Below are 22,502 nucleotides of genomic sequence, written 5' to 3' on the forward strand. Positions count from 1 at the left end.
CAGTTGCATCAACCACTGAATTACCAGAGCCTTTTATGCCTTAAAGGATCTATGTGAAGTCCCCCTTGAGGGAAGGGCAGGCAGGGTCTGTCTCCAATTTCTTCTAGGCTTGGTGCTTTGAATGCACCTCTTAGAACTGGTTATACGTGGTAAAGAGACCACATTTGCTTTACCCAGCACCTGGGCTTATTGCTTTTTAGCCATTTTTGTTGCCTTATGACAGTCTATGCAGAATAATGTTGAAGCCCAGTAAGAAAGATTCTGTACAAGAGAGAGGTTTTCTGAAACCATACATTGAATGTTCATGGCCTGTGGAAATGTGGACATGAGGGGTGAAATCCTGGCTCCACTGAAGTCACTGGGAGTTTTGCCATTGGCTTCAATGGAGCCAGAATTCACCCCAGACATCATACCTTTAAGGAATAAAATGTCCATTTGGAGAACCACAATGGTCTTTGCCCAGTTACAAGAAATGTTAAAGGTACAACTTTCAGGAAACCTGTAATATGATAGATTTGTTAGTAGCACTCTATAAAACATGAAGTTATCAGGTTAGTACAAGAATTTTTGCAAAACTGTTTTGGCAAAGCAGGGAACACTTAGTCACAGATCCTCAAAGGTATTTAGGCACCCTACTCCCCACAAAGATCTTTAACCTTAATGAAATAATAAACACACACGTGGAGAAACCCAAAAGATCACATAAAATTTAGAAACAAAGTGGAGGCATACAGCTGTACAGTAGTTTTGCAAAAAATACAGTGTCTGTTCCATTATCAGAAAGGAACTGAATACAAAAATTGATATACATCTGTTTGTAACAGAAATCAGTCAACAACAGGGCTGTTTCAAAGTTCTCTGCATACCGGTGCCATAAACTACCTTCAACGAGCAAGTTTATTTTGGTTTTACGTCACTTCAACATAGCCACCTTTCAGTTACTATAGGCGACGAGGAGAAGTGAAAACATTTTATGCTGTCAGATGGCTGTGTTAGAGGTAACAAAAGACAAAGAAATAGCAACTGCCTCTTGCAAGTTACCAATTTATCTATTCAGTTATATCACCAGCAAATAATTTAAACCCTAAAATATCCTGCTGGAGATGTAAAATACTTGATCTGATGCTTTGCGTTTATAAAAAGAAAAGAAAACAAAATGCTCCATCAGAAAGAAGCCAAAAATAAAATGCTTGATCAACAGAAGCCTTGGTGCTTGGATTTTGAAGTAGCAATAGGAACAATTCCAAATAAAATACACACCTCTTGGTATTTTAATTTTTTCAAAAAATTCACTTTTTAATTTCTGATGTATGCACCTCCTGAACTGCTGGCAGCCGATGAAAGCAGATTTGGAAAGAGACAGACTGCATGCTTGTGCATTTGTACTTCATATCTTATTTTGTCATCCTGTTCATGCTAGCTCTGGACTATTCCATTTCTGCTCACCAAACCTTCTGCAACCAGCCTCTCCCTCAGATGTGATAGTGAGAATGCGACTTTATTCTGTATCTGAACACACTTGATTCACCTTATTTTTCAATCTTTCCAATCCCTTCTTTTTTATTATTTCCTCTGTGAAGGGTTTTTTTTAAATTGCTTTAGATACACTGTGTGAAATCCTGGTTTCAATGGCAAAATTCCTATTGATTTCAGTTGAGCCAAGATTTCATCTTTCATTTCTGGATCCACAAAATGTGGCTTTTTGCTAAACAGAGGCTTTGGTGCCATACTGCAGCATAAGCATACAGGCTCTGGAAACAGGGCTTTTGACTGTAGCAGAGCTGTGGGAAGTTATTCCTTATATTTTTCTCAAACACCTCTAGTTTGTTAATAAAGTTAATTTTAAAAAGTGTAATAAATATGCACAAACATAAAAATCCAGATCTCATTCTAGTGCCTACGGGATTCTTCATGAATCCCAAGTTGGCCTGCAAATTCTTTTACATTTATATGACTCTCTCTGTATATAGTGCATAGACTGCACTGCTATAGTGGGAAAGTGAGGAAGGCCATGAAAAATTTGGCACTTGCTGCTAATACATTCACTAAATTAAGAAGATTTGTTTTAAACATTTCAGAGATTTTTTTTAAAGGTTACACAATGTTTTCAATTAGACACCTGTTATTTAATTTACAATATTTTTTATTGTGTCTAACAGAACACTATAAATTTTTGTTTTTTAAAGTCAATTTAAGGTGTGTCCCGTCCTGCTCCAATCTTTCTAGAAACAAAGTCTTTCCTTAAGGCAAATTCTCCCTCCCCCCATCCATAAAAAGCAAGAGAACCAGCCAAGTATGGAGAAACGCAGAAATTCCCAAGGTGCCTCACAGCATCAGGTCCTAAATGAACTCCCCTCGGAATGGAAGTTGGCTACAGCTCTGTTCCTGCCAGCGATAGCGGAGCTTGGAGAGAGACTTGTCTTCTAGGTTCTCAAACTCAGCAAACCCCAGCTGATTCAGGATCTCGTAAACTCCAGCCTTGGCCGCCACCTGAAAGCAAAGGAGGGGGAAAGGGAGAAGGAAGAATCTTAAATTTCCTCTGAGTATACAGGCTGGATTATATCGAGCGCAGAAGTGTACCAGGATGGCATTCCCGTTGCCCTTGATGTAAAACCACCGGGGTAAGTGAACAGGATTAGAAAGAACACCACACAAAACAAGAAGGGCAACTCTGACAGAAATGTGCTTTCTATACAATGGTAGGGATAATGATGTGAGTAAGGGGGAAGGCAGCAGATGTCCACTGCTGCAGCTCTGCATATCTCTACGGAAAGAAAGGGAAAAAAGAAAAAGGGATTTTTCTCTCCCTCTGCTTGGTGCAAAACTTGCTCCTATTACAGGAATCTTTAACAACACTGCAGCACTTCTGGTCTCTCCTAACAGCTCCTTTCAGCAGTACTACCATGGGTCACCAACCTGGCACAACTCTCCACCAAAAACAAAAACAAATAAATCACCAAAAGCCAAACCTTTGGGCATACTGGGTCACACAATATCTAATAATGCCACCAACAAAACATCTACTTCTTTCAGGGCGAAGGGTAGAAATTTGTTTGCCCTTCTCCGCTCCTCTGGGGCCCTCCCCTCCCCCAGGAGTTCTCAAAGATAATTGCTAATGGTTCCAAGATTACTTCAGCTCATGCCTGAAGTTCCCAAGGATGATTTTCATCAGGCCCTGCCAATATGAATACTTCTAACTTATTTAAATATTCTTGAACCTGTTCTTTCCCTATTTTGGCTTGTGTCCCTTCCCCCTTGTTGTTAATATTAGTTGTATTTGGTCACCATTAACCTTTTTTAGTAAATATTGAAGCAAAACAGTCATTAAACACCTCAGCCTTCTTGATGTCATCAGTTATTAGTTTCTCCTTCCCTGCTAAGTAGAGGATCTACACATTCTTCAACTTTCTCTTGTTCCTAATGTATTTAAATAACCTCTTCTTATTGCCTTTTAGATTCCTTTCTACATGCAATTCATTTTGTGCCTTTGCCTTTCTGATTTTGTCCATACATGCTTGTGTTATTCTTTTGTACTCCTCCTTATGTTCCACTTTTGGTAGGATTCCTTTTTAGTTTTCAGTTCACTAAAGTGCTCCTGATGGAGCCATATTGGCCTCTTACTATTCTTCCGATCTTTCTTCATATCAGGATAGTTTTCAGTTGTGCCTTTAATATTATTTTCTTCAGAAATTGCCAGATCTACTGAACTCCTTTATCCCTAAAGATTTTTTTCCCAATGGGACCTTACCAGTTTTCTGAGCTTGTTAAAGTCGGTTGTTATTTTTTTAAGTCCACTGTACTTATTCTGCTGCTCTCACTCCTTCCTTTTCTTAGAATCATGAAATCTATCATTTCATGACCACTTTCACCCTAGTTGCCTTCCACCTTCAGATGCACAACCAATTTCTCCCTGTTGGTCAGAATCAAGTCTAAAATGGCTGTTCCCCTGGTTACTTCCTGCACTTCCTCAAACAAAAAGTTGTCCCCAATATAGTCCAAGAACTTATTGGAAATCTTGTGTTTTACCATATTACTTTTCCAACAGATGTCTGGGTAGTTAAAGGAGCTGTGGTTGTTGTTAGAGCGGGTAGTTAGAGGCACTGTGACAGGTCCAGTACATACTTAACCTAACAAAAGCTTGAACTATGGTCATACATATGGTAACAAATAAAACCTCGTACTTTCCTACATCTGGTGCTTAAACATTTTATAAGCCACTTTTTAACTGTTTGTGTTAGCATTTGCAGGGTTTGTTAGCTTTGGCGGAGTTCTGGAAAAGTTACAATGTTGCCTTGTTTTTGCTAAAAATGTAGTGCTTATGAAAGGGCAGAGAGGGACTGACAGCACTTCAGCCCAAAGACTTCCTTTTATCCATAAGCCAGGCACATGCCTCCCCTGAAGTACCTCAAGCTTAGCCTCAACCATCCCCCATCATGGATATGTGAAGTGAGCAGGGGTGGAAGGGAGACAGATTTAAATAGTGTACATACACTGCCCTTGCTGTGGGCATGCTAAGGAAACAGTCCTGTTACAATCAATTCCTTTTCTGTTAATGCCTGGACTCTCTGAACAGACAGCTCCTGCAGCCTGATAATGCATGACAGCCTCTTCATTAGGGGAAGCGCTCTGTATTATCCATGGGGATGGACGATAACTGATGTAGCATCCCAGGGTTGTCAACTAGATAAATAGTCAACATCTTTCAAATAAAAAGCTATTGGATAGCTCACTTTTTATGCATGGTCCTATACACCGATTGAAAAAAAAAAAGATTTTCAGATGCTCTCAGCACTTACACAGGCAACAAAAGCATTACAAGTGTAGTACTCAGGAAAAAACAACCGGTAAGCTTCTATCTAGAGAAAGGTGCTATAACAGTGAATATAGACAAGGTTTGCCGTGTAGCCACATCCACACAATGTAATTTGGTTTCAGCGGGAAGATAAAGACTCATATAGGAAGTTATCCAGCATGTGTCAGTCTTAAGAAAGAAAGAGTATCGATTTAGAGACTGCACAGTTTGGTGAGAGACAGAGGTTGGCATAGAGAGAAGTGTTCTACCAAACCAGTGAGATCAGACGTCTCAGATGTTTGGTAATCAGGATTCTTACTGAAGATGTTATATACACATAAACCACATTCCGCACTTTGTATGCCACCCCACACAATAAAGAATGTTAAGGGTGCAAAGTGAACCACTCAGTCAGGAAATGCTGAAGTTAAGTTGAACAGGTAAGTTTACCTCTAGCCCTCTATACTGATCTCAGCGAGAGGAGAATCATGCCCAGTGTGTGTTTCAATTAACAAAGCTGCTGCAGTGAATAAATAGCTGCTTGTTTGAGCTCCTGTCTCAATGCCTGTTTTTAATTCAGCACTGGGATGCTCTGAGTGACTTGATCTTATCCTTTCCCAGAACTTCCACTTTCACACACACCCTTCATCTGTCTCTGTCTCTCCCATCCAGCTGCTGTCAGTCTGGGAAGCTAGCTGCCAATCTTGCACCTAATTAGTGATTTACTGAAGAGTGTAGCAGAGGAGCTGCCATTTTATTCTATAATGTAGAGGGCACTCATTTGCACATGAATAAAATAAGGACTTTTTCATAACTTTCCCCTTTGCCAAAATTCAACAGGCCAAAAAGCATTTCAATAATGGTCAGCATTAGGTCAATCCTTCGTGATGTTTCCTTACTGTTTAGACAGTAAATATCACTTTAGAACCCTCTTTCTAAATCCTATCAGTAGGTTCGTTGTACTCTAAGGTGCTGAAAATGATGATCATCATACCATCTTGTATTCAGATCCTCCTGCATAATGTGATTACATGGCCATGTAATCAGTCACATAATTGTCCTTCTGTGATGATATGTGTCCAAAAGTGTCTCTATCAATTGCTCATTTCAGTCTGTAATCATAATGTGCTCTATGTGCTTGACTTCTAAGACGGTGTGTTAGACTATCAAAGGAGAGCAGACAGTTCCAACGCACTCACCCACAGGAGACAGGCAGACATCAGGCTGGGGATTACAACCCATTGAGACTGAATGGATCTAACTGTCCAAACACTGCAGCAGCCATCAAGAGGGCATTCTCCCAGAGAGGCCCTATTGCATGCTCAATTGACTGGAAAAACCAACTGTCAGGCACCAGGATATTTCACACCTGGGCCCATAAACAAAAAAATGATTCAGCAATATGGTAATTTGACCCAGGCCCCACACAGGGAGGGTGGCGCTTTGTTGAACCTGTCAGAAGGAACCAGTCAGAGCGAGAGCGAGACAGACATGCACAGAAAGATCTTGGTGGTTTAAGAGAATGTGAATTGGGTCTGTTCTATTCCTGTAATGAGACTAAATGTGTGTGTCAGCTGTTAGTTGTTTTAAAATCTTTTTTTGTTTCTTTAATGCTTTGTCCCAACGACTAAATAAAAATACTTTGAGAAGGCTGTTGTTCAGTGGCACTGGTCACAGATTCCCAAAGGGAAGAAACGCAGGTGCCTGGAACCAAATCAGATTTGCAGTGAGACAAGCGGTTGCTGTGCATAAGGTATCATAACCAGAGCCCCTAAGAGAGGGAGAACGGCAAAATGCCATGCAAAACTGGTGGAAGAGTTTTTGCCATGCAAAACAGAGCAAGAGGCTTATCCCCTGAGGGGGTGATTTAGAGAGACCAGAAAGGGAACTGAGGTACAGCTAACCCTGGACCCAGGGCAGCTTTTTCTTTGAATTGGCTCCAGAATCTCAGCTTTCATTTGTTTTTAAAAAATTAAGTCTCTACTTGCTATGCTCACAAAGAAAGCCTGCAAAACGTAAAGTGAATCTACCAATGCAGTCAGACCCGCCTGAAACTGCTCACTGGTTGCAACTAGAACTTTGAAGTGTGAACTCCTCCCATCCATCTCACTTTGAACCCTAATGAAAGTACGTTATATGTCATCATTGTTAACTATTTCACACATATTAGTTTGTTCTTCTCCATTGTTGGGAGTAGAGCAGAGAGTAGGCCAGGATGCAGTGGATGTTTGCTGGAGTAGGAAATGAGGAATTTCGTTCTCCGTCCCCAAATTTAAAGTGACTTTCACCCCTGTCTAGAAGGCAGAAGAGAAAGAAGAAGTGCATCTCTCTCCTTATTACTAGCTCCCACCCCATCTGTCCCCTATACAGCTACCAAAACTCTCAGCTTCCTCCTCATCCCCATAACTTCCACAATGCATTCTTGCATTATCAATATAAAAATAAAATCAGCAGCACACTGAATATGTACGGGTAGTGCAACATTAATGTAATATCAAACGCAAAAATAAGGTATACCGTACAGCCTGTTCTGTACTTCATTACAGTGCATGGGGAGGCTTGGGAAGACACTCCTGAATCCTTGCCTTCCTGCTGCATCGGACCTAGGGCCTTGCTTATATTTATATAGCATTTTTCATTCTGAAACATCTCAAGCACTTTACAGAGGTAATATACAGGGATCATTCACCTGCCACTGTAAAGAGTCACTTCTGATGTGGAATCATGCCACTATTTAAGTGATGCTACTTAATATTGGGGCGGGGGGGAATACTGTATCCAACTGAAATGACAGAGGGACTTTAGACAGGAAGGGCCTTCTTCTCCTCTCACAGTGTAACTTCATTTACTACTGTAAGTAAAAGGAGAATCAGGCCTCAGAAAGTGTAATGACCCAGGCTGGAATCTGGCCAGGACACCAGGGTTAACACACTACTCTTCAAAAGTGCGGTGGAATTTTTAGTGGCTGTAAGTGGTGAGGGGGCTCATGGTGCTACTGCACCTTGTTCCTCTCTCTAGCTTTGTGAGCTGAACCCCCTCATTTTATGATGCCTGAAATGGCCTACTGCAGGTGGCATTATGAGCCAGGAAAACAAAAAACATTCTAAACGAATCCCCAGGGCACAGACTGAACCTCTCACTTTAGAGCCCCTTAAGAGTGGAAAGGAAGCAAAGGCAAGGGAAATTTTAAATATTAGTATAAAAAAAATCACAGATGTGAGTGCAGTTTGCCAATAGCACAAGGTACTCCAGACTAGACAATGCCATCCCTCCCATCCACTAAGGGTGCTTTAGGAATAATGAAATCCTCTAGGCAAATGCAAGGGCAGAGAATTAAATGACGTGCAGACTCCAGTTTCCATGTAGGAACATTTAAGGCAGAAAAAGCTTAGACACTCTTGATGGCGAGAGCGCTATGGGAAGATGGAGACATCAGCATCATTTCTGACCAACACAGCTATGCTGGTATACGTTTTATAAAATTGTACCAACAGTACAATTTTGGTTAGGGGTATGATTTTATACCACTAGAGTTATACTGGTACAATCCCTTGTGTGGACGCAGTTTTATCTGTACAAAGGTAACTTATACCAGTATAGCTTGTTCCCCTGCCTGTACAAGAATAGCTATAAAGCAGCTTTTACTGGTAGAGCCACACCACGGGGTTGTACTGCTTTAACTATACAACTTGTGCGTCTAAAAAGGCTCTAAGAGCACAAAGAGGCTTCTGCTGGCACCTCTGAAGTGGAATCCCAATGCTTCGTTAGTCAGCAAAGATCTGTTGCTTCATACTCTCTCATGTCTAACCACGCATTGGGGTGGGCAAGACTAGCTCTGTAATTCAGTTTTGCTCAGGGCACTAGAAGCACTTAAGCTGCCTCTCCCTCCCTACTCCCACTGTTTGGCAATGAAAACAAGGAAATAAATGAGGTGCCATTTCCCTCAGCTATTTCAGTTTGAACACAGCAGAGCACATTTCAACTCCGATTTTGTTTTCGAAGAGAATGTTGGGTAAGGCAGTGCAGATAACATTCCTTCCTCCCCTTGCATTCTACACCCCTGATTTGGGCAGGGCACTCGTGGCGCTTTTCTCTTCCCCCTCCCTCCCCTCAAAGTGATGAATGTCCTTTTCCAGCACAGTCCCTTCAATCGAGATTGGGCAGGCTCTGATTGTAACCAGAGTTGGCAGATGCCCCTTTCATCTCATTCCGAAAAGATCAAACATGCCAATATGAATTAGCAGGGCTAATTGAGACAGAGAGGGGAGGAGGTTTTCCCACAACACACAAGCCAGAGACTCCCCACTTACTGCCTACACAAATGAGAGAGAGGCTAATCTCAATGCACAGATAAAAAAAAAAAAAAGAGAGACAGAGAGAGTCCCAGCCCCCTCTACTCCCTTTGCCCACTCTATTTTACCTTCTTACATCGCTCAGGGTATGTCTACACTATGAAATTAGGTCGAATTTATAGAAGTCGTTTTTTTAGAAATCGGTTTTATATATTCGAGTGTGTGTGTCCCCACAGAAAATGCTCTAAGTGCATTAAGTGCATTAACTCGGTGGAGTGCTTCCACAGTACCGAGGCAAGCGTCGACTTCCGGAGCGTTGCACTGTGGGTAGCTATCCCACAGTTCCCGCAGTCTCCGCTGCCCACTGGAATTCTGGGTTGAGATCCCAATGCCTGATGGGGCTAAAACATTGTCGCGGATGGTTCTGGGTACATATCGTCAGGCCCCCGTTCCCTCCCTCCCTCCGTGAAAGCAAGGGCAGACAATCATTTCGCGCCTTTTTTCTTGAGTTACCTGTGCAGACGCCATACCACGGCAAGCATGGAGCCCGCTCAGGTAACCGTCACCGTATGTCTCCTGGGTGCTGGCAGATGTGGCACTGCATTGCTACACAGCAGTATCAACCCATTGCCTTGTGACAGCAGACGGTACAGTAGGACTGGTAGCCGTCATCGTCATGTCCGAGGTGCTCCTGGCCACAACAGCAGGGACTGGTATTTGGAGTGACTTGACCAGGTCACATGGGCAGACATGGGCGCAGGGACTAAATTTGGAGTGACTTGACCAGGTCATTCTCTTTAATCCTGCAGTCACTCTTATTGAACCATCTTATGGTGAGCAGGCAGGCGATACGGATTGCTAGCAGTCCTACTGTACCATCCTCTGCCAGGCAGGCAAGAGATGAGGATGGGTAGCAGTCCTACTGCACCAGCTTCTGCCGAGCAGCCATGAGATGTGGATGGCTTGCAGTCCTTCTGCACCGTCTGCTGCCAGCCAAAGATGTAAAAGATAGATGTAGTGGATCAAAACAAGAAATAGACCAGATTTGTTTTGTACTCATTTGCTTCCCCCGTCTAGGGGACTCATTCCTCTAGGTCACACTGCAGTCACTCACAGAGAAGGTGCAGCGAGGTAAATCTAGCCATGCATCAATCAGAGGCCAGACCAACCTGCTTGTTCCAATAAGAACAATTACTTAGGTAAACCATTTCTTATTGGAACCCTCCGTGAAGTCCTGCCTGAAATACTCATTGATGTAAAGCCACCCCCTTTGTTGATTTTAATTCCCTGTAAGCCATGTCGTCAGTCACCCCTCCCTCCGTCAGAGCAACGGCAGACAATTGTTCCGCACCTTTTTTCTGTGCGGACGCCATACCAAGGCAAGCATGGAGGCCGCTCAGCTCACTTTGGCAATTAGGAGCACATTAAACACCACACGCATTATCCAGCAGTATATGCAGCACCAGAACCTGGCAGAGCGATACCGGGTGAGGAGGCGACGTCAGCGCGGTCACGTGAGCGATCAGGACATGGACATAGATTTCTCTGAAAGCATGGGCCCTGCCAATGCATGCATCATGGTGCTAATGGGGCAGGTTCATGCTGTGGAACGCCGATTCTGGGCTTGGGAAACAAGCACAGACTGGTGGGACTGCATAGTGTTGCAGGTCTGGGACGATTCCCAGTGGCTGAGAAACTTTTGCATGCGTAAGGGCACTTTCATGGAACTTTGTGACTTGCCTTCCCTGCCCTGAAGCGCATGAATACCAAGATGAGAGCAGCCCTCACAGTTGAGAAGCGAGTGGCGATAGCCCTGTGGAAGCTTGCAACGCCAGACAGCTACCGGTCAGTTGGGAATCAATTTGGAGTGGGCAAATCTACTGTGGGGGCTGCTGTGATGCAAGTAGCCCACGCAATCAAAGATCTGCTGATATCAAGGGCAGTGACCCTGGGAAATGTGCAGGTCATAGTGGATGGCTTTGCTGCAATGGGATTCCCTAACTGTGGTGGAGCCATAGACGGAACCCATATCCCTATCTTGGCACCGGAGCACCAAGCCGCCGAGTACATAAACCACAAGGGGTACTTTTCAATAGTGCTGCAACCTCTGGTGGATCACAAGGGACGTTTCACCAACATCAACGTGGGATGGCCGGGAAAGGTACATGACGCTCGCATCTTCAGGAACTCTGGTCTGTTTCAAAAGCTGCAGGAAAGGACTTTATTCCCAGACCAGAAAATAACTGTTGGGGATGTTGAAATGCCTATAGTTATCGTTGGGGATCCAGCCTACCCCTTAATGCCATGGCTCATGAAGCCGTACACAGGCAGCCTGGACAGTAGTTAGGAGCTGTTCAACTACAGGCTGAGCAAGCGCAGAAGGGTGGTAGAATGTGCATTTGGACGTTTAAAGGTGCGCTGGCGCAGTTTACTGACTCGCTTAGACCTCAGCAAAACCAATATTCCCACTGTTATTACTGCTTGCTGTGCGCTCCACAATATCTGTGAGAGTAAGGGGGAGACATTTATGGCGGGGTGGGAAGTTGAGGCAAATCGCCTGGCTGCTGGTTACATGCAGCCAGACACCAGGGCAGTTAGAAGAGCACAAGAGGCCGTGGTACGCATCAGAGAAGCTTTGAAAACCAGTTTCGTGACTGGCCAGGCTACGGTGTGAAAGTTCTGTTTGTTTTTCCTTGATGAAACCCCCTCCCCGGCCCTTGGTTCACTCTACTTACCTGTAAGCTAACCACCCTCCCCTCCTCCCTTCGATCACCGCTTGCAGAGGCAATAAAGTCATTGTTGCTTCACATTCATGCATTCTTTAGTCATTCATCACACAAATAGGGGGATGACTACCAAGGTAGCCCAGGAGGGGTGGTGGAGAAGGGAAGGAAAACGCCACACAGCACTTTAAAAGTTTACAACTTCAAAATTTATTGAATGCTAGCCTTCTGTTTTTTGGGCAATCCTCTGTGGTGGAGTGGCTGGTTGGCTGGAGGCCCCCACAACGCGTTCTTGGGCATCTGGGTGTGGAGGCTATGGAACTTGGGGAGGAGGGTGGTTGGTTACACAGGGGCTTTAGTGGCAGTCTGTGCTCCAGCTGCCTTTGCTGCAGCTCAACCATACACTGGAACATACTGGTTTGATCCTCCAGGAGCCTCAGCATTGAATCCTGCCTCCTCTCATCACGGTGCCGCCACATTTGAGCTTCAGCCCTGTCTTTAGCCCGCCACTTACTCTCTTCAGCCTGCCACCTCTCCTCCCGGTCATTTTGTGCTTTCATGCACTCTGACATTATTTGCCTCCACGCATTCGTCTGTGCTCTGTCAGTGTGGGAGGACAGCATGAGCTCAGAGAACATTTCATCACGAGTGCGTTTTTTTTTCTTTCTAATCTTCACTAGCCTCTGGGAAGGAGAAGATCCTGTGATCATTGAAACACATGCAGCTGGTGGAGAAAAAAAAAAGGGACAGCGGTATTTAAAAAGACACATTTTATAAAACAGTGGCTACACTCTTTCAGGGTAAACCTTGCTGTTAACATTACACACATAGCACATGTGCTTTCGTTACAAGGTCGCATTTTGCCTCCCCCCACTGCATGGCTACCCCCTCAACCCTCCCCCCTCCCCGTGGCTAACAGCGGGGAACATTTCTGTTCAGCCACAGGCAAACAGCCCAGCAGGAACGGGCACCTCTGAGTGTCCCCTGAAGAAAAGCACCCTATTTCAACCAGGTGACCATGAATGATATCTCACTCTCCTGAGGATAACACAGAGAGATAAAGAACGGATGTTGTTTGAACGCCAGCAAACATACACTGCAATGCTTTGTTGTACAATGATTCCCGAGAACGTGTTACTGGCCTGGACTGGTAAAGTGTCCTACCATGGAGGACACAATAAGGCTGCCCTCCCCAGAAACCTTTTGCAAAGGCTTTGGGAGTACATCCAGGAGAGCCGGGAATGCCAGGGCAAATTAATCCTTTCACATGCTTGCTTTTAAACCATGTATAGTATTTTAAAAGGTACACTCACCGGAGATCCCTTCTCCACCTGCTGGGTCCAGGAGGAAGCCTTGGGTGGGTTCGGGGGGTACTGGCTCCAGGTCCAGGGTGAGAAACAGTTCCTGGCTGTCGGGAAAACCGGTTTCTCCGCTTGCTTGCTGTGAGCTATCTACAACCTCATCATCATCATCATCTTCTTCGTCCCCAAAACCTGCTTCAGTGTTGCCTCCATCTCCATTGAAGGAGTCAAACAACCCCGCTGGGGTAGTGGTGGCTGAACCCCCTAAAATGGCATGCAGCTCATCATAGAAGCGGCATGTTTGGGGCTCTGACCCGGAGTGGCCGTTCGCCTCTCTGGTTTTCTGGTAGGCTTGCCTCAGCTCCTTACGTTTCACGCGGCACTGCTTCGGGTCCCTGTTATGGCCTCTGTCCTTCATGCCTTGGGAGATTTTGACAAAGGTTTTGGCATTTCAAAAACTGGAACAGAGTTCTGATAGCACAGATTCCTCTCCCAATACAGCGATCAGATTCCGTACCTCCCGTTCAGTCCATGCTGGAGCTCTTTTGCGATTCTGGGACTCCATCATGGTCACCTCTGCTGATGAGCTCTGCATGGTCACCTGCAGCTTGCCACGCTGGCCAAACAGGAAATGAGATTCAAAAGTTCGCGGTTCTTTTCCTGTCTACCTGGCCAGTGCATCTGAGTTGAGAGTGCTGTCCAGAGCAGTCACAATGGAGCACTCTAGGATAGCTCCCGGAGGCCAATACCATCGAATTATGTCCACAGTACCCCAAATATGACCCGGCAAGGCCGATTTAAGCGCTAATCCACTTGTCAGGGGTGGAGTAAGGAAATCGATTTTAAGAGCCCTTTAAGTCGAAATAAAGGGCTTCATCGTGTGGACGGGTGCAGGTTTACATCGATTTAACGCTGCTAAATTCGACCTAAAGTCCTAGTGTAGACCAGGGCTCAGAATGACTCAATAACTAAACACCACCTATGTACACCTCACTTGCCTCCTCATTATTTGCTTAATCTTGGAAGATCCTTTTTCACTGTACTGAGGCTCTTTAGGTGCAAATTTAGTGTCTTCCCAGTCTCTCTTCAATGTTAACGTCTAAAACAATATTTTGCACAAAATTTAAAGGTAATTCAAAGCCCAAAATCGAATGTCACTCTAAGTTACCGCAGCTGAAGAGTACATGTCACTTGCAAACACTGCATCTTCGATTTTATTTTGGTATTTGATGCCTAGGTGCAACTGAGATGCACCACAGATGCATGGACAAGATTTTATAAATGTATAGAGCCCTATGCACACATGTACACTAACAATAAGGTCTCTCTTCCAGCGTGATATCACCATAGTTACAATTAGAGGTGCTCAGTTTGGAACACTTTTAATTTAATAAAGTGGAGCAGCTGACAGAGCTTTCTCTGTGGATGGCTCTGAACTTTAGAATTCAGTACATCCCAGTCCAATTGTAAATGGGCTGGACACCTCCCAAGCACCCTCTTATGGCCTAGCATCACTCTGTAGGCACCCTGCCTCGGTTTCCCTCTTCAGCTCAGGGCCCCTACAACCAAACTATCAAAACAACTCTTCTTTGGTTCATCCACACCCCTCTTTGGGACTGGATTTTTTAAAACAACAAAATCAGACCCAAAATAAAGTTTTAAAATCTTCCCCAAATCCACACTTCCACTCTTTCCTGCTGGGGTCTCCCAGGTCATACCCTCCCTGGATTGTCCTGAATGACTAAGGGTACATATACACGGGGAAAAAATAAAAAACAAAACAAACTCAGCTGTGAGTCTCAGAGCCCAAGTCAACTGACTCGGGGCTCACAGGGATCACGTCCTGGGGCTTAAAATAGCAGTGCAGACGTACTCTCGGGGTATGTCCGCATTGCAATTAAAAACCCAGGGTTGGCCGTGCCAGCAGACTCAAGCTTGCAGAGCTCGGGCTAAGGGGCTGTTTAATTGAGGTGTAGATGTTCTGGTCTCAGGCTAGAGCCTGGGCTCTTGGACCCTTCCCTCTCACAGGGTCCCCGAGTCTGGGCTCCAATCCAAGCCTGAACATCTATACCACAATTAAACAGTCCCTTAGCCTGAGCCCTGTGAGCCTGAGTCAGCCAGCATGGGCCAGCCATGGGTGTTTAACTGCAGTGTAGACATATCCTCAGAGTCCCCTATTAGAGCCTCCTCGTGCCCAGTAGCCAATCCCTGCGTTCACAAACTTCTGCTGAAGTCTCTCACTCCAGCTTCACTCTTGTTTCTCTCCCAGGGCACCTCTCTCTCTCTCTCTGCAGCTTCCTGCTGCTGATCATAGGAGAATCAGCTCCTTCACACTCAGCTGGTTCTACTAATTAAACCCCACACTCCATCCCAGGTGTGGCAAGCAGGGCTAATTGTATGGGGCTGGCCAGTGTCAGGCCACTGTCCCCTTAAGGCACAGGCAACCACATTACACCAATATAGCCTGAATCTGTTAGCCTTCAGGGAATACTGCAAAGCTAATCTCTTTTCCCAGGTTCCAAGGAGGGAAAGGTGTGTTCAGGGCTGGGACTTGGGTAGTTTTAGTTTTTATTTTATTTTCTGGTTTGGGTCAAGTTGCTAGGTTTAGTTTTGCTGGTGTAGTATTTGTACTGTTAATATGAAGCAAAGAGACCAGAGTATGTATGTTTTTCTAATGTCTGATTTGTATAAATCCAAATAAATTAATAAAACATTTATTTATGATGTTTCTTTCCAGATCAGAACTTTTCCAAAGTTCAGGCTGCTTGGATCCAGGGTTTTGGTGTGGCTCATTATAGACAGTTTAGTGTATATTTTATATTATATATATATATATATATATGATATATATATATACACACACACACACACACACACACACAAATAAAACGTATGAATGACATTTAAGAAATGGAGTTTGTATTTTCTCCCTGGAGAAATTAGACCTGTGGTTTACAGTTTCAGACTCAGAGTTTATGCTGTTCAAATCAAGCTTATTCTTCCTTATACAATGAATTCTGCTTATGAAAAGGGTCTTTGGGACCCAGTAAGTCCTTAAAAAAATAGAACAGTGGCTTTTATAAAGAAGTGCATTTAGAGGAAAAAAACCTATGGCTTTGTATAGAGGGAGGGTATTTCAGACTAGGCCTCACTACAGAGAAGCATTCAGAATTGATTTGTGTTCATGTACAGTACGCATTCAGTTAGTTTATGATCAAGCCTTTGAAGGGTTGAGACATGGGAGACGGCTGAAATTTGCCAGAATATTTAACTTTTTAGCTTTAAACTCCCCAGGTGAGAAGTGCAATGGGGTACGTTCACACTGCAATGGGTACAACTGCATGAAGCAAGAACAACAGTCTACTACAGAAAACAGTGGAGGAGGGAGAGAATTGACAAATATGCTGCTTCATATTTAGCATATTTGTCCCCATCACCCTTTTAGTTTGTCCCAGTTAACTCTTGCTGGCAGAATTCATGACATCCCATCATGCTACATCACCATAGGAAGTCTGACCACCTGGATGCCAAAAGATTAAGCTGGCCAAGGAAGCAGAATGGAGTTTGCTCCCTTTCAGCTCCTGCGGCTAGGAGCCATCATTTACGTTTTTGAAAAGAATTCTAACTTGGGTTTAAGATGTAGGATTTGAGCATCATGTGATAGTTTAAGATGTTAACAGAGCATTTGTCACATGTGCGGAGGACGCATCAATGTTGGTATTACAGGCGCTCTGATTCTACAGTCTTCTTAGCTTATGCGCAACATGCCTCAGGTGGCACGTGACCAGAATCCATTCCCAAATTTCGTCCACTGATTAGATCATCAGCTTTCCTGGCCCAGGCCAGGTACTGACTGGGAGCACAACATGAACGCTGATCCATGCCCATTCTACAGTGATGGGGGACATCTAAGAACCTTTAACACCCAAACGCTCACCCAGACCCCCCATTTCCACAGCGAGCTCCCTTACACTTCCCACAAATATTGATTGTGGAGGGTTAAAGAACTTGAAGGAAGGTTGCCTTGACCAGTGATTTTCTTGATTTTCATTGACCGCGTTACTGAGAGTTGCACATAAGTAATCTTAATTCTAGGCAAATGAAATGTTGTTGTTTGAATTTTATGTTTAAGTGCACTGGGACTTCCTGGACTGCCCACCTCTGCAGAGCTTGTACAAATGTGCAGTTCAGCTAACCCCTCCACCCCCTTACACGCCACACAAACAAGTTTAATCTCTGTATTGAGAGATGTGGAGAGTGCACCAACTCAACCAACCTTTGCATGCATCTACAAAACCTTCCCTGCGTCAAATGAGTAGGACTGCTGCACAGAAAGAGCTGATTGCTTGGATATGAGAGATGCCAAACTCCTGATAAAGGAGAAGCCTCAAAAAGCCCTTTGTGCCTGGGAATAATGGGGAGGAGGAGAATGCTTTCAAGGGGCAGTTTAATACCTCATAAAAAAGAGAGAAGGGGAAGGGGGGGAGAAAAGAAAGAAGCAGCCTGTCTCTGCCTCACTGCTCCAACAAGCGTTCTTTCAGTTTAATGGATTGCACTCTATCTCCCTCATTTCCTCAACATGACCTCATCCCCTAGAGACGTGACCCAGCCCAGACTTGTTTGAAGAGTTGTATTGTTTCCTGTTCTGTTTGTTTAGAGAGGTACAAATAGCCAAACCATTTCAAACTACAGGGATTCATTTTCAACAGTAACATTTGTGTGTGTGTGGGGGGGGGGGGTGTTCAGGTTTTTTACTGTGCGTTGTTTTATGGGTGGGAGGGAAGGGGGGTACACCTATGCTGTGTGCTGAAAGTTAACCTAGCAAGGCCCCATTAACAAAGCTCCTAGCAGACAAAAGATAAAATCATCTTAATCCAAAAACTACTTCCAGGACAAGAAAGCTATTAACCTCTAAGGATACTTGCCAGATGTATAAACCAGGAAAGAGAAGCAGCAGAAAAAGCGCACAGAGGAAATGGAAATTCATGTTACAAACATTTTATGTACACACACACCCCAAGCCATGATCTGAAGAGGTAAACAGGGGTGTTGCTAAACCCCATCACCCCAAAGTTATGATTAAAATTCTGTCTGCAATACAATTTTTAACTGTTTGTAACCAGTTAGTGGTTAGTCTCTACTCAGTTTGTAACCATGGCAACTCACCATGTTTCACCCTTGCAAGGGGCCTAAGCCAGCATATGTTTGTGTTCCTGTAACCTGTTTTGCCATGTGAATGAGACCCTATACCTATGCCTGTGTAAGCAGTTAGGCAGGACATCCCAGAGCACACTGCTGCATGTGTTGCTGACACCACTCTGTGCATGTTCTGAGGCAATATAGGATAGCTGCTCAGATTTTCCCAGAATGCACAGGTGTAAACATTATTAACCAGCGTGTAGGTGTGGATGCACAAACTCAGATGATACACGGTTGTGTTGTGAAAAATGCTGTTGTGGGGCCACAAATTGTTACGAACACATCTAACAGATAAAGGTGTTCACAGAATATTTGCAAACACCTGGTTGTACTTGTATGGTAGATGGGTCCCTAGTTTCCTTCCTATCCAATCCTCAGGTTTTCAAAATTAAGATACAATACACACCATATTTCCACACCATCCTGGGAGAGTGGGACTTGAACCGCCCTCCATGCTAGCTGTGACCATGACCCCCCAGATACACAAAATGAGAAACTGAGGTTAGCGAGTTTGGGCCCTTAGGAGTACCGGCTATATTAGATTATTGTAGAGTGGTGTCTGGTTGTCGGATATCTGCTCAAACTCTTGAAGGAAACAGCTCAGGATGCTCCCAAGCGGCTCACTAATGCAGGATGCTGTGGTGCTACCAGAAAACTCCAGATTTGCCGGATCCAAGAGTCAGATAACATGGTCCTGCACAACAAAGATCTCTCTGCCATTATGGTCACACAAAGATAATGTATATTATTATTTCTTAGCTCTTAAAATGTGGGACAAACACTTTAATTATCCCCACATCCTAGCCTGTATCCATCCCAAACTTTCTCATGGAAGTCCTTGCTATAAATCAAAAGCCAGTTAGTGAGTAACTCCCACCATCAAAATATGCTACATCTCCTTTAGCTTAGTCCAAAAAGCACTCAACCAGCGGTAGCAGAAATATCCCTGCAACAAGTTTCCCTCCCATTGCACCCTTAGAGGCAAAGGAGCTGATTTAGTGGTGACATCATCAAATCATCATCATAAGATTACTTGGGAGATTTTCACTCTACTGTCCGTTGGTAAGGATGGCAAAAGTGGTCCAGTTATTACCCCAGGGAGGGGAGCTCCCTCCTGCTACTTTTTCTAGAACATATATGAACAAATTCTCTTCTTACTGTTGCTAAACTCACTTCAGAAAAGAAAAAAGAGCAAGCAAAATATCAAAGCTGGAAAAGCTGACAAATCAGCCATAATCTATCAAGAATACACATAAATTCCATTCTTTTCTGTGCACGTCCATCTGACCAAACCATGAACTGAGATTAACACATCAACGGCAACCCAGAAGCCAGACGTTCTGAAGTTCAGTGCACGGAGACAGCAGGAAAGAACAAAAAGGTACACTGGTGAATTCCAGCAAAAATCTCCCCCATGCAGAGAAACCATGGCAGCTAAGAGGCAGAAGGAGGAAAGAAAAAGGGAGAGAAGGATGGGAGCAATCTGAGTCCAGAATTCACAGGCTTCACAATATATGCATACCCTTCAGCTGTTTCCATCTGACAGCAGCTGTCTCAATCATGGCAATTACCACTGGAATATAATCATTCCCCAAGAGGGACCCTGATATTTCAGATGCAGAAACCTATGTCCCAGCACTAAAGACAGTGCAGGGTTTGGTCTAGTTTGTGGAGTGGGGATGAATTTATTATTTATATTGTCCATTCCCTACTTCCAAAGATGGTTTTCATAATTTCAAAAGGTTCACCAGGAATAATCACTTCTGACTAGGAGTCAAGGCGATTTGCAAAAGTTTGCTCTTTTTAAAAAAAAAAAAAAAAAAAAAAAAAGGGCTTGTACCCATGTTTAACATCGTTATGATGTAGTAAGGGAGAGCCTAACTTTCTGGGGTTTTTTGGGGGGTGGGGGGGATATTAAATAATTCTTTTTCTGTTTGATTTTTACCTCAGAAATGTCAGTGATTGCAAGTCTGCCTCTCCCTCACTGAAGAGCCCTCTAGGGTCTCAGGCCTGGTCTATACTAGGAAATTAGGTCAGTGTGAAAAATCCACACCCCTGAGCCACACTGTTAAATCTACCCAACCCCCAGGGTGGACAGTGGACAGACTGGTTCTCGGGGAGGCGGAGTACCTAGACTGACAAGAGAAGCCCTCCCATCAGCACAGGTAGTGTCTTCCCTGAAGCACTACAGTGGTACAGCTGCATTGTCTTAAGTGTAGTCTAGCTCTCACAGTATGGTTACTGTGACTCAAACACCTAATGGAAAGGGTGCAGTTTTTGACACTAATAAAGAGACATTCTTTATCCAAAATGTTCATGAGTCATTGATCCTACATAGGTGTTAAAAAAAATTTAAAAGGTCAAATTTTAAAAGAAAGTAGGGGCCTAAAGTTATTTAAGTACCTAAATCAGAAGCCAGATTTTCCAAAAGGTGCTGAGCATTCAGCAGTTCCTATGGATCTCAGTGGAGCTGTTATGTGGTCAGCACCACTGAAAATCTATACACTTATTTAGGTGTCTAAATACAGACACAGGAATGTAACTTAAACCTCCCAACTGAGAACATTTTAGTGAAAGTTTTAAACACTGACTAAAATTCCCTTCACCTCTCAGTTGCTTACTTTTCACACACTTGACTTTTGTGATGTCATTTCACCAGTTCTTCAGTCATCTCAGAGTCTGCCAGGGCAGACAAGACCTGAATTTCTAATGCTTAAACAAAATCGGGGGGCGGGCAGGGGAGGCTAAAAAAGCACAAACTTGCCATTTCCTTCAATCCCGTCCCTCCTAGACACAAAAGCTTTCAGACTTTCATCGCATTAATTCAGTAAGGAGAGCACAAGCCCAATTTTTTCCCTTCCTAGGTCACCTTTTAAGAGCTGGTCTAGGTGTGAACATTAATGCATTCAGCTTGGACACCTTCACTTAGTTACTTACTTTCATTTGACACCACCCAGAGAATTTTTGAATGGAGCACTTTTTGTATATCCCAGCCCCATCGAGGCTCTAGTTTGTAAACATATACATGAGCTCTGAGTCATATGTTTCAATACAATGGGTGATACTGCTTTCAGATTTGTACTATGGTAAAACTACGGGTTAATAAAGAAACAGAAAAATACTCATTATTTAACTGTAAAGGCAAAATTCTTCTTCCAAGGTAATTGTGCAGTGGGCAGGGAGGAAGGAGCAATGTCATAATGGCAGTGATTCACAGGATGAAATGCTGACCTGATTGAAGTCAATGGCAAAACTCCCATTGATTTCAATGGGGCCAGGATTTCATCCATAGATTTAAGGCCAGAAGAGACATGAAGATAATCTAATTTGACTTCCTGCATAACACAGGCTATAGAATTTCACACAGTGATTCCTACATTAATCCCATAACTTCTGATTGATCTAGAGCACATCTTTTAAGATACCTAAACTTTATTAAAAGATTTAAGTGACAGAAGAGACCGGATCCCTACATAAGCTGTTCTAATGGTTAACTACCCTCAATGTTTTACTTCTAGTCGGAATTTGTCTTGCTTTAACTTCAAGACAGTGGAACTTGTTATGCCTTTGTCTGTTAAATTAAAGAACCCTCTACTATCAGAAATTTTCTCTACAGGTAGTACTTATCAATTGTGATCAAAGCATCACTTTACCATCTCATTGTTAAGCTAAATAGACTGAGGTGCTTTGGAAAGGCAGTTTTTCTAGACTTCAAATAATTTATGTAGTTCTTTTCTGAACACCTTCGAATTTGTCAACAACCTTACATGCAGCAAAGAGATCAAATTTTCCAGGTACCCACAAAGGCCATTTGGAAAAGAAGGTGGCTTCTGTTTTTCACATCTCTACACTTGTACTGATCGTCCCAGTGATGCCAGGAATTTGGACTGGTGATAAACATCAAGAAATCTTGCAGTACCAGTGCTAGGATGTTGAACAGTGGCAATGACAGAAGATGTCTTTTTAAAAAGTGATATAATAAAACTTGTGCAAAACCCTGTGTAGACACACTTGTTTTGGTTTAGTTACACTGATTCCTAACCATTTTAAGCTAAACCAAAATAAGCTTGGTTTACACCAGAGTAAGAACATGCATATAGCCTTTTGCACCAGTTTAACTAAATCAGTTTTTTAAAAAAATCACACCTTCAATAAATTGGCACAACTTTCTCACATCGATCTGAGCTTGCGACTG

General features: G+C 43.6%; 2 protein-coding genes across 7 annotated transcripts in view; both read right to left on the minus strand.

Annotated features, from left to right (window-relative positions):
- Window positions 1-693: 693 nt before the first annotated feature.
- The window catches only part of PALD1 (phosphatase domain containing paladin 1), a 193,058-nt gene continuing 171,249 nt past the window's right edge, over window positions 694-22,502 (minus strand). For all 6 annotated transcript variants that reach the window (XM_073353587.2, XM_073353590.1, XM_073353589.1 and 3 more), the window contains one exon: window positions 694-2,490. In XM_073353587.2, coding sequence (XP_073209688.1) covers window positions 2,341-2,490 — 150 coding nt within the window. In that variant the 3' untranslated portion in view covers window positions 694-2,340. The remainder of the gene's footprint in view (window positions 2,491-22,502) is intronic.
- On the minus strand, window positions 12,011-13,719 carry LOC140915147 (uncharacterized). The gene is made up of 2 exons (XM_073354724.2): window positions 13,121-13,719; window positions 12,011-12,531 (listed from the first exon to the last, which is right to left on the minus strand). Exons 1-2 carry the CDS (start codon window positions 13,524-13,526, stop codon window positions 12,011-12,013), a joined length of 927 nt encoding a protein of 308 aa, XP_073210825.1. The 5' UTR covers window positions 13,527-13,719.

This window comes from Lepidochelys kempii, chromosome 7, assembly GCF_965140285.1.
Source record: "Lepidochelys kempii isolate rLepKem1 chromosome 7, rLepKem1.hap1, whole genome shotgun sequence".
NCBI lineage: Eukaryota > Metazoa > Chordata > Testudines > Cheloniidae > Lepidochelys > Lepidochelys kempii.

Excerpts from the sequence above, each read along its gene's own strand:
- LOC140915147 (XM_073354724.2), bottom strand. The coding sequence starts at position 13,526 with ATGAAGGACAGAGGCCATAACAGGGACCCGAAGCAGTGCCGCGTGAAA. Across the intron at positions 12,532-13,120 it reads AGGTGGAGAAGGGATCTCCG|CTGCATGTGTTTCAATGATC; the intron begins GTGAGTGTACCT and ends TTTCTCCACCAG.